This window comes from Schistocerca nitens, chromosome 4, assembly GCF_023898315.1.
Source record: "Schistocerca nitens isolate TAMUIC-IGC-003100 chromosome 4, iqSchNite1.1, whole genome shotgun sequence".
Classification (NCBI taxonomy): Eukaryota; Metazoa; Arthropoda; class Insecta; order Orthoptera; family Acrididae; genus Schistocerca; species Schistocerca nitens.
Genome location: NC_064617.1, coordinates 319,958,145 through 319,970,375, shown reverse-complemented (window position 1 = coordinate 319,970,375; position 12,231 = coordinate 319,958,145). Strand labels below are relative to the sequence as shown.

At 39.0% G+C, this 12,231-nt stretch overlaps 1 protein-coding gene across 1 annotated transcript in view; it reads left to right on the top strand.

Moving 5' to 3' along the window:
• The first annotated feature begins 2,541 nt into the window (after positions 1–2,541).
• LOC126252749 (sialin-like) overlaps positions 2,542–12,231 on the top strand; it is a 101,064-nt gene continuing 91,374 nt past the window's right edge. Inside the window, exon 1 of the mRNA XM_049953655.1 lies at positions 2,542–2,633. Coding sequence (XP_049809612.1) covers positions 2,606–2,633 — 28 coding nt within the window. The 5' untranslated portion in view covers positions 2,542–2,605. The remainder of the gene's footprint in view (positions 2,634–12,231) is intronic.

Below are 12,231 nucleotides of genomic sequence, written 5' to 3'. Positions count from 1 at the left end.
CTTAAGTCCATGCTATTACACGATTGCAAAATAGATTTAGTACCAAGGTCCCAAGTGGTATGAAAACAATCTGATCCTAAATATGCAAGGTAAGCAATTTAAATATTTATATATATAGATTAGCTGAGTAACAGGATGTACATGTACTGACCAAGAACTATGTAATATTAAGGATAGCGGTAAACTAAGCACTGTTTAATTCAGATTATTTATCCCCTGTGATCTACCCAAAATGGAGGATATTTCATTAACCATTTCATGAGTTACAGCAAATTAGTGGTTAGTAGATATTGCTATATAACTTCATCAAAAAGGTAAAAAAATCTTATATTTGAAATCAACCTGTTCATTTAAAATTTTTTACTACAAATTTTGAGATAGTTTGCAAGTGATAATGGTTATGAAAGAGATTTTGTAGATAAGATGTATAACAAACGTAAAGGTTTAATTGAAAGTGAAAAGAAAGATGGAAATAAACAGAACAAAAAAAGAAAGAAAAAAATTCGTATGTTTCAATGATTTATAGAGGCAATGTTTCTGAGAAAACTGATAGGCTCTTTAGGAAGCATAATATCAAAATAGCTTTTAAGACACATAATTTATCAGAACACAAGTTAAGATATAGAACTTGCAGTAATAGAGAAAGTATGCTAGGTCAGGAGTATATAAATTGGAATGTTCAGATTGCAATTCAGTGTATTAAGAACAGATGGGTAGAGCACTTAAAACAAGATTTAGATAGCACTGTCTTTGGGTTGCATTTAAGAAATAGTAAACATACAGAGAGTGACATCAGGCAAAATATTGGTAGATTACATTGGGAAAAAAGGGGCATAGACTGGACTTACTAGAGAATATTAATATATACAGGGAGCCTGATAAAATTGATTTCAAAGAAAATTAAATTATTCCCTTCCCCCCCCCCCCCCCGCCCCCCCCCCCACAGCCCTATTCAAATACACAACACATCCAGCTCTTTATATTTGTGATAAATAGGATTTTAATTTCTTTTTGTAACTGTCTGTGTGACAGACTGTAACAAACGACATCTTAATGAGAAACATGAGACTGGCATTTTGTAATGTGTGTCCAAAAATATTTTGATTGTTATAAGGCTGTATTGAGAGGAAATTCCGTTTCTTTGTTAGCATGTCTTACCGACTATGCTGTGATAGCTAATTTTAAAGCTGAAACCAATGTATACTAATGTTTTGGATTATGTAACAGTGTTCAGTTTGTGTTTATATTTCAACTCGAGACTAGTTTCATTAAGACTTGACAGTGGCGCCATCTAGTGCCTGTTATTGTATATTATGTAGGCCCTGTTTTGTTTCTTGTGTTTCTATACTACAGTCATGCCCTCTAGTGACAGAATGTGATACCAGGCAAATGGCGCAATGATATATTAGCAAGTTAGTAGTGTGTCAGTCCTACATGGAAGTACATTATGTCTTGAGATTCTTTTTTCGGAACATAGTAAAATTATGTACCGCATTCCATATAGAAGCTTGCTGTGCTTGATACACTTACGGTGAGGTTATTATATGTGTTTATCTCAAGGGAGTTTGCACCATGACAATGATTAAATATACATTTGTGTGTTTAATTTTCAGAGTTCTGAATTTATATCACCCATACGATCGTCACGTCACAGCAGGACACATTGCACCAATTCTTGGTGAATTTCGTCATCTTGTAGATTTTATCTATTCTACATTAGGAGATAGAAAGAACATTTGGGCAAGCATAGGGACAACTTGTAGTGACTTGGTTGTGCCACCATTGACTCAGTTGCCTGGTATCATTATTTCTCATAATTTTGTCAAATGTGTGGTCATAATTCCTGTTATATATTCTCCAACTGATGTTTCTACATTTGAAAATAGCGACGTAGTTCGTCGAAACCGGTAACGTAGCCTTTCCTTTTTAAATAAAAAAAAATTATAAGCTGTGACTATGGCTTCTCCACTGTAGAGTCAAACTTCTAAAATATATTTTAGTCGCGCTCCTTATGACAATCATGTCAGAGCAAAGAAACTTACGTTCTCCTTGCTTCGAACGTCATGCGCTATTTTGCTTACAAGGTACATAATTCTTTCACTTACATCTCCTTGCTTTTATAGGTATATGCACGAGAGAAAGAGACTACAGGCTACAGAGTAGAAGACAGTCGCAGTGGCAGCATGTGGATGAAGGTATAAATGTATTAGGCCAATTGAAGATGAGTGACAGCGTGAAACAAGTCGTGGAATAAATGAAGCTGTACTGAAAGTGTCTGGTTGCTATATTATTTCAAGTAATTTAACCCACAGTCTCGGGCCTCAGTCACTACTGACATGGGTAAATTACAGGTCATTGTTCTTAAAAGCGAATTGAAAAGCAATATATGGTTGCGACCCCTTTAGCGGCAAAGTCTTTCCCCGCGCCTAAATATGCATCTCCCCACCCTATCCCTTTACCCCTTTCCCGCCGAATCAGGAGAGTGGGCAGATAAAAGCAAGCGTCAGGAGCCAGCAGCAAGATCACGTCCTTGTTAACAAAGCGGCGCCGTCGGCTTGCCGCAAATCAGCTCCCTGCAGAGGCGCGGCACAGGGGAACAGCAGCCATGGCGACAGCGCCTCAGGACAGCCCCGGTAAGTTCTCACGCAGCCGCTGAACGGGAAGGAAGGTTAGAGTTTCACGTTACTTCAACGGCGCTGTCATTAGCGGCAACATATCCGGCATGGCCTTATTGAAGGAATCATACCACGATTTATCTCTACCGATTTAGGGAAATACGGAAAGTCTAGATTAGGATGACTGGACGGTAAATACATCTTCTCCCGAGTAGGAATCAGCATCTCAACCTGTGTGGCGTATCGCTGTTTTCTAAAATGAGATTTAAGGAAAGCGATATGGCGCTGTTGGCTAGGAGACCGCAAGACGTGTATGTACAGCCACGTAGTGGGAAAGGGCTATGTTCCTCCGAGCAAACTGGGTGCTGTATTTTTGCAAATGTGAGTTGTTTCGTATGAGTATCTGCTGAATGTGAGTGTGTAGATGTGTGCATATTGTGTTATGTTTGTATGATGATGATGTGGATGAGACAAAGGGGAGGGTGAAATCCTTTGCCGGCACACAGTCAAGGGGACAGTCGACTTTAACGTCCCCATGCGACGGACGGACCATCATCAAGAATGTTACATGCGCTCACTTCACGTAACGCTACAGAGAAATCTGGAATTTAATACGAAGTTTGGTGATTGGGAAAATTACTCAATTCTCTTCGAAGTCAAATACCGGCAGTGAAAGTATCATCCACTACCAGGATTCGAATCGGCTTACCCCCGAGTCGACACCACCGCAAAGGCGTACGTTAGAGACCTCGGCTATGAAGAATGAAGTGAAGAATACGGAGAAGACAGTTTTAGAAGTTCTGTTGGGTATCGCATAAACAGAACTAATGTATTGTTTTAAAAGCAGTATGAGCCTGCTGATTATCTGCTACAAGCAGCATGATTTTTCTGGTAGACAACACAGTAGTACGCTTTGCGTCATAGGACAATATGATATCTTATCTCACTGATAACGAGAAAGCGCCGCTGAATCTGTCATCAAACACCCCGAACAGGCACAAACTATTTGTGTCTTCGGGCGATGGTGGCTGTATTCCAGTTTCAAGCCACGAGACTCAAAATTGTTACTTTACGCGAGTAATTTTTCAGTTTCAGCGCTTGTGGATAAAAAAAATAGAGCATATGCATTCTGTACGTCATGAAGTAAGAATGATACCGCACGGCCTTGAACTTGAAACACGTAATCACATGTAAGCAGAGTAAAAGCTATGAACTGCGTACTATGCTACCAACGGGTCGGAGGCCACAAATGGGGGGCTGTTTCACACGCTACTGTTTCCGTCGTACGGTAAATGTCCGGCTTATAGATAATTAACCTACAGTGTGCAATGTAGGTTTTCATATGCTACAGCAATTTACAGAAATGAGAAACTGCAGTTTGGCGACCACAGTTAGGTCTAGGTGCCTTGTCACTGCAGAGGTGAACGCCGTTTCGCAGAACTGCCGTGTCTGCATGTATTAGGACTATGTTTAAATCGACACGGAGGAATTAGTTAAATACTGTGATACAGGAAATGACTGCCTATGGGGTATGGCTGCAGGTATACACAGTGTTTGCATTGCCACAACGAAATCCTAGAGAGAAGAATATGCAGCTCTAAACGAAGACTTTGGATCTGTAGGAACAACAAGAAGTGAGTGCATTGCGTAGTTACGTATCGATTAACACCGTCTAGTCACTAGATTCCAGGAACCATATAAGATTCTGACGTATTTCCTTAATTCGAGTTCAGTAATATTCTCTTGAATGTTGAAACTCTTCTCCTTTTGTCAAACTGTGGTAATTACTGTTTTTCGTTAGAAACAATTTACTCTAGTATTACGTGATACATGGAATAAGGTAGGGAGAAATCTTGTTGATTATTTAACTGTACGGTGCACATAGTCTATAGGTCTAGAATATGAGGAGAGGGATCAGACGGCGATCTCTGCATGTCAGTTTCAAGAAGCGTTAAACCTTAAATATAAGATTTCAGTGAGGACGCATTAATCAGTTTCATAATGGTGGTACTGAAACGAGTCCAAAATTTTAAAACGCAAAAACTTTTGCCAGGTCAACCAGACCAGCAGATTCGTTCTTCAGAATGGCAACATTTTTACAACAGTTGCAAGAAATACAACTTTTCCTGAAAGTGCAAGTCCCATAGCATCTTACATACGAAGCATGTTCACTCAAGATTTAGGCGTAAGACGGAACTATCAACGTATCCACAGATACGTTGACTACTGCATCTACTTCTCCTACGGCAGTTGAAGTACTTTTGATATCAGATGGTGCTTTACAAACTGAAAGTGATCATCCTATCAATACTGGTACAACTTTTTCCGATTTTATTGCTTACCTTATTGTAATGATCAAAATTTTTTTCATTCAATTGTCAACAGCATCGATACACTTGGAGAAGTGCATGGTACACATTGTGTTGTCTTGCAATACATTCATTGACTACCGGTTTCGATCATGAACCGTCTTCACAGAGGAAAGATTTGTATAATAACAACTTCACATAGCATACATGCTATTTAACCAATGAAGTATACGCCATTATTTACATGAAACAGTAAGAAAGTTGGTACTGTATTACGGGGCGTTAAGAATCAGTTTTCTTACGTTTTCAAGTCAGCAAGGATTGTACACGTTCCTGGTTAAATGGCATGTATTCCATGTGAAGTTGTTACAGTAGATATTCTTCAGCTGTGATCATGGTCCGTGATCGAAACCGGTAGCGAATAAATGCCCTACAAGTGTAGTGCGTGTCATGCATTTCTCTTAGCGTACTGTAATGGCCAGCATTTCAAAAGCTTGAATATAATTCCTCATTTTGGTATTCTGGATAGTGCATCTTTTCAAAACTTGCAACAGACATCTGATAGAAATTTGAAAACTAGTCCATGTTGTTCCGTAGTTATTCGAACTTAATCCGTATAGCACCGAACGATACTGCTTTTTCATTGATCCTATGAATCCAGTAGGTTCACTGGCACTGATGTCGATAAAGTATGAACAAAGCACCCATACCTCGATCAAAATAAGAAAGAGATTTGAACCCCAGCATGAAAGGAGGCATGGTGTCGGGATGGTGCCAGCACTGATGTGCACTTGTTTCATACCAGCTGACAATCCAGGTCAGTGGCCTGGCTATCTACCATTCTTTTGCGCCTACACCAGTACATTCTATGCTGAGTATTCTGCAACTCGATCCAACAGCATTGCCAAAAGATTTCCGTGATCGACGTACAACATCAAAAACAAATTCGCTTGGCCGCAAAGTCCATAGATTCAAGCGAAAGTTGGATCTTTAAAGAGCATAATGTATTTCAAGGCTGCATGATACGATATTACCTTAAAATGTCGCCTGTACAGGAAACAACGAAAATAGGAAATGCTGTTGTCTAAGCATTTCCTTTTGCGTAGCTGAATTATTGAGCTGACTGGAAGCATAATCCATCGAGCATTCTCCATCCACTTCTTGGCTCAATACTCATCATAGGGCATGATTGTGATAGTCTAGGAAAGTGAGGACAGGATAATTGGTCAATAACCCGTTTAATCACACAAAGGCTGCTTCACAATCCTGAATCCAGTGAAATTTTGCTCCCTTTTTGAATAGGGTCATGTGGAAAAATCTGTTAAGTCACAATTCTCGTTTTTTTTTTTTTTTCGGGGGACGACATGTAAAGTTTCAAGTTAAATTCTTTATTTTTGTTTAACGTGATAACATATGTTCCAGGGAAACGTCACAGGTGAAATTACACACATTTTATTAAGTTTTACAACTATATGATGCATTTTATCATGAATGCAGCTCGTACAGAGGAAAAAAAAAACGATAAGTAGATGACATATTGCGTTTAGCTACAAGGTTTCAAAGACTTTACATTTATTTAAAGTCTCATTATAAGACATAATCTATTGCTATCTTCTAATTATACACTATGAAATAGTCTGTGCTTTTTCAATGAGTGGTACTAATGCCGAACGCCATGGAAATATATTTACACTTCACTACAGCAAAATCTCTTCTAGTCCTGCAAATCTCTTTATTTCTCAGTAGTTACTTCGAGATCGCCTGTAAAGCATTGATAACATGGTTATAAGGCCAATATTAAAAGAGCTTACTTTAATAAATGAAAATACTTCCACACATGTTGTTGTATTGGAATTACCGTACCTTCATATCGAGCAGGTTGAAGTCGCCTTCTTTCAAGATGGTAGCTCGCCTTATCTTTCATGAAATAAGTAACTAAGCTTCTCATACGCTCCATTGTATCTGCTTTTAAACTGCCCTAGTGCTGGTACGTATTACCTCTTATGGGGAATGTCATGTTTAGAAAGTCCAATCGTTTTTCTGCACAGGAATCTGAACACATTTCAATTCTTGTTTCAGTCTCCTTAGGAATCACGGAAGAATTCCAGTTGGATCTAGAAAGCTGTACGAAATGAAAAAGGAATGATGAAACTTCGTCTGCTCTTTTTCGTCCTGTGACCTCTGGATACATATAAAATAACTATTCCTTGTTGCCAAAACATGAAAACTGAAAATAAATATAGACAACTGCCGTTCATAATAACCTTCATTTGTCTTTATATTTGGACAAGGAAAATTTTTACTGTATTCCATCGTTATTGCAACCGTTGATAGATCTTTCTGACATTCCTTCCTTGGTTTTTGCTTCCTGTCATGGAAAAAATTTGCTTTCTAAGGTGCAATTCACGAGCTGTTTCATTGGATAAAAGTTCAGACTGAAGTCGTACTTAATTTTCAGCAGGCGATGTTAAGGTCAGTTCCTTCTGCAAATTTTTCTTCTTGGCTAGATACTCATCGCAGGAACCACAAGTATCAGATCGTAGATATTCAAAACTTATATATCGTGGAGTATGTTTGATACGATACAATCTGATCCTTAAACTTCTTCTTCAAAATAATGAACATTTTTTTAATATTCAAAGACTCTTATAGGTAAATTTGTTCTGTCTTCCTCAAGCTGTAGTGGCTGTTGTGACCTTAAAACGATTTAATGTACCCTCTTATTTCACGTGTTTCATCCGTTAAAGCCTGTGGGCAGGTTTTGTGTTTTCCTCAGCCGTCTTGCAGGAATTGGTCTCCATATTTAACTTTCTCGAGTAAATGACCTATCTTGCCCTTCTTTATACAATGTAATGAAATAAATGCTTGCTTGCAGACATGTATTTCTCGGACAGTTCCATTAAGGGTAATACCATAATTTCTTACAAGTGCTGCAGATGGCCACATCTATAACATATGAAGACCACCTTACTGTCCTTCGGCTTGTTCACTATGCTGACCGCAATCAAAGCAATCACATGTGCTACACCCTTGTTTAGCGTTTATGGGAATCCCATCCGTACTTTACGTGACATTCCGTCTGGTAGACCTCACAAAAATGCATCAAGCGCCCTTTGCTCCACTTCTTGCAAAATGACGCTATTGGAGCTGTCGTTATGTCGCCTCATATTTATTAACATTGATTCTCCTGTTACGATCTAAAAAGCTTTCTTCTGAGTCCCCTTGTTTTCGAACTACACCATGAAACTATTCTCGATAATATCTAGATGTATTTTTCCTTCTGTAATCCTCTACTAACGCTTTCTGTGAGTTCTCGAAGGACTGAGCATCTGGTAAGATCTTGTCGCATATCACTTAAGCCCTAACATACCTGCAAGCTTTCAACGAGCCCATACTTAGCAACTACTTGTCATACGAGTTCCCTAACTTTGTGGCTGTATACAAATTATCAAAGAAAACAAAAATATCTTTCCCAGTTCTACCAGAAAATTGAGCTACCAACGAGGCAGCGCTAGTATTAAGGACAGGTAGGGGTATGCTAGGATTTTAGCATTCCCTTCTCTCCTCCACTACATTATTAAGCTTTTGACCTAATTGTACGTTACTCTGACATATTTCCCAGCTTTCTAATGTTGTGAATTGCCTCCCAAGGTGATGCACCTTTACCCTCAGTACTTGAAGCCCTTGTGATGTTACCACTGAAAGCATTCAGCATAACAGAGAAGCAAAACAAAAAACAAAAAGAAACGGAAAGTCAGGAAGCAACCAAATAGGACCATAAACTTAAAGTCAGCACTTAACTTATATTTCATTGCTGAACATCACTGTTCCTGAATCAGTGCCATTGCTGCCCTCCATTGGCCAACGAATTCAACCTGCAACTTGTTCTGCTCCAAATGTAAAGGGTGGCAGAATGGACAGAGTGAACGAATGGCTCTCTACTGGAGTATGTGGAACCATGCAAAATTAAGGCAACCAGGTGTTGAGAAAGTTATTTATTTTAATTATAAACAAACATAGTGTACCGTATTTGCATTAAGGGGCTCCGGAACGCCCTATACTTGCAATGTTAAAATAACGCTTATAAATTACATCTTTCCTCACAAAGTATTTGAGGTAGGAAGTTGAACTTTTTACAGATTATTTATTGGAATATGGGCTACACCTTAACACAGGGATTTTACAAAATTTTAGTTCAGTTATTAAAGAGGATTTTTTTTTCAATTGTAATGAAAATTCACAACATTTTTTTGCAATTTTTTATTTATATATTCAAAAATATACAGTTTTTTGGAAAAAGGCTGTGTTAAATTATGCAGAAGGTACTGTGTAACATTTACTGAACGTTTGAAACAAATATGTTTGGAAGATCCTTAGAAAACATGTAATTAGTATGAGAAAATAAAAGTTTTGGGAATCGAGCGACAAAGATTGAATTAACTTTTTAGTGCATTCCAGGTCCATAGGATGGATTATCTTCATCTTCTGCTAACTCCTCCTCCAGCTTCCTCTTGTTCCTCCTCCTGTTTACTCTTGCTTGTATTTCTAGACTCTTTACAGCCCTGTCTGCAGCCCGAAGGCGTTCCTTGTCTAAAGCAAGCATCGCTCGTACCATGTTAGAACCTATCTTCATTCCCATATTTCTAAATACCTTTGGCTTTCCAACATTTCTCCTTTTCTTAAAAGCCTTCAGAGGATTTCTAGTAACTTTACTTTTACTCATTATTATACTTCAACAAAACAGAGACTCAAGAAACAGAATTAATTACGAATATTTTCGAGATAACGACAGAGTAAATAAACATGAAACAATCGACAATCACACCAGCGATATATATTGAACCATCACAGGTTAGCCACAACACATGCTTGGTCTCACATCACTAAAATGTACCTGATGAACACGGACGTTAATAATAACACCATTTGACAGCAGTTTAACAGCGCCACAGTGGGTCACGCCCATGTAGAACACATTTCAAAAAAAATTTAAAAATAGTTGTAGTCTTCGGAATTGAATAAATTATATATCTATTAAAAGGTAATAGTCTGCAGATTTAGAAAACGCAAAAAAGTAAAAATTGAACTTTTCATGATTTTGAGCCTTTCCGGAGCCCCTTAAGCAGAAAGGCAGGCGACGTCCATTGAAACCTGGATCCAAATGCGCCATTGTAGACATGCCCTTTAAAGTGAGTAGAAGCAGCAGGTAGCAAGTGGCATTGCTATCAGCACACTACCATGGCCGACTGTACCTTAGTCAGGATGCCATAACTGTATCTCAATGTCAGCTTGCCAGCATGAGACAGGCAGATGGCATACCCGGCAGATGACTGTGGCGTTGCCCATGAGGTCGAATCCTGGACTGACGGCTGGAGAGCAGCAGGTGGCGCCGGCGGGACCCCATGCCATGGAGCTGGAAGTGTCTCAAATTGTACCTTGGATCATGAGGTGTTAGGATCTCCGGCAGGCTGTCTTACCGAAATGGTGGCAGAGTGAAAGAATCTTGGTGGTGGGCCGTCAGACAACGGTCGTTGGTTTTCATCCTGGTTGTGACGATGATAGTTGTCTCGAAAGTGTTGGCAACACCGTGGCAGAGGGTACAGGGACTGACAAACTGCAGGCTTTGATGCATAGCCGTGCTGTACCGATGACTGCTCGACAGGCCCGGGAGTGTACAAGGCGTGTGAGGCAAGAAATGAGACTGAGAACACTGAGATCGATGTGGCAACGCTGTGTTGTTCTAGTTGTGTAGACCGATGTGTTTATCCCTTCCATATGATCATTCCGAGTTTCAGTTCTGTATAGCCATCACGTGATTTTTGAGAGCGTCATCAGTGAAGTTGTGTTTGTGTTTTTGTTGTGTGTCACGAAAATGGAACAGCGGAATTTGGAGCAATGTTATGCCATGAAGTTTTGTGTTAGGGTTGAGAAAGCCGCGAGTATACCTTTCAAAAGTTGAAACAGGTCTGCAGGGAACATTCATTATCACGAGTAATACCATTTTTTGGCTGGCACAAATAATTTTAGAAGACTGAGAACACGTTTCGGAGAGACCTTCAACTTCAGAAACCGACGAAAACATCGAACGTGTGCGTGCTCTTGTGAGATCAGACCGACGTTTAACAATACGGATTAAGGGTGAATGTTAAACACTTGCACAATACATCAAATTGTGACCGAAGTTTTACACATGCGGAAGGTTTGTGCCAAAATGGTGCCCAAAAATCTCACAACTGAGGAGAAAGACAATGGAACAAGCGTGCTCTTGTGACATCAGACTGACGTTTAACAATAGGGACAAAGGATGTCATTTTTAACTGAAACGCACCACAATCGAAAAAAAGTGTGCGTTGATCTTCTTGAGAGGATTGCAAATGCCACAAATAATAAATAACATGTCTCAGATGCTAATCATTTCTATAGAATATGTACATGTCGTGTGAATGAACGACCTATTTTTAGTCGTTAAAGGTGTTCTGTTTTTCTGAACGTGTGTGTATTACGGTGTAAAATGAAGCTGGAGGCTTAAGATACGTTCTTTAAATTGACCAGAAGTTGAAATTGGGCAATCGCATGAAAAGAATGCAGCCTACTTGGACCATGTCTCCGTTCTCAGAAGGATAACAGGTCGGAAAATAAATTTCTAGACAATTGTGATTGGTAAAGGATTAAAACTTTAATTATGGTCGCTTTACAATGGCTCTTTCACTCATCCTCTTATATGTCCTCACTTTCCTTCCAACACTTAATACTTCTTTTTGTAGAATTAATTTTCATGAGCACCACTGAAATTTCCATAAAAATATATTTTCGTTTGATTTTGACGTCGTACTGGCTTATTTGATTGATTGTAACATTGCTTTGTTCAGTTTTGCGTGACTTTGTGCATTTATAGCTGCGAGAGAAATCAGATATATCTATCTGCGAGAATACAACGTGAATTTGGCCATGTTTTATAATCTTTCTAAAAATGTGAAAACTGATAAAATCCTGAAGTTTACTATTAATCTCTTTAATTAAACAAAGTGGTCCATGTGCGTTAATGATCTGCCTTATAATGCTGTTCACGAAATGGTGCCTGTGCTTTGATAATTTTCGTAGCAAACTGATCCTGAGACGAAAATATGTTACTTCGCAATGTAATTGCTTGGAAAAATTGTGCTTCCTGCTTGCTGCTCGCCAGCTGCAAATTTCGAACTACAGTTGCTGACAGCTTAGTGCAATGCTCTTAGACAACAAGTAAACTATCTTATACACATCATTGAGTGAGAGACCCTTTAAATAAAAATGACTTGTATCGAAGATGA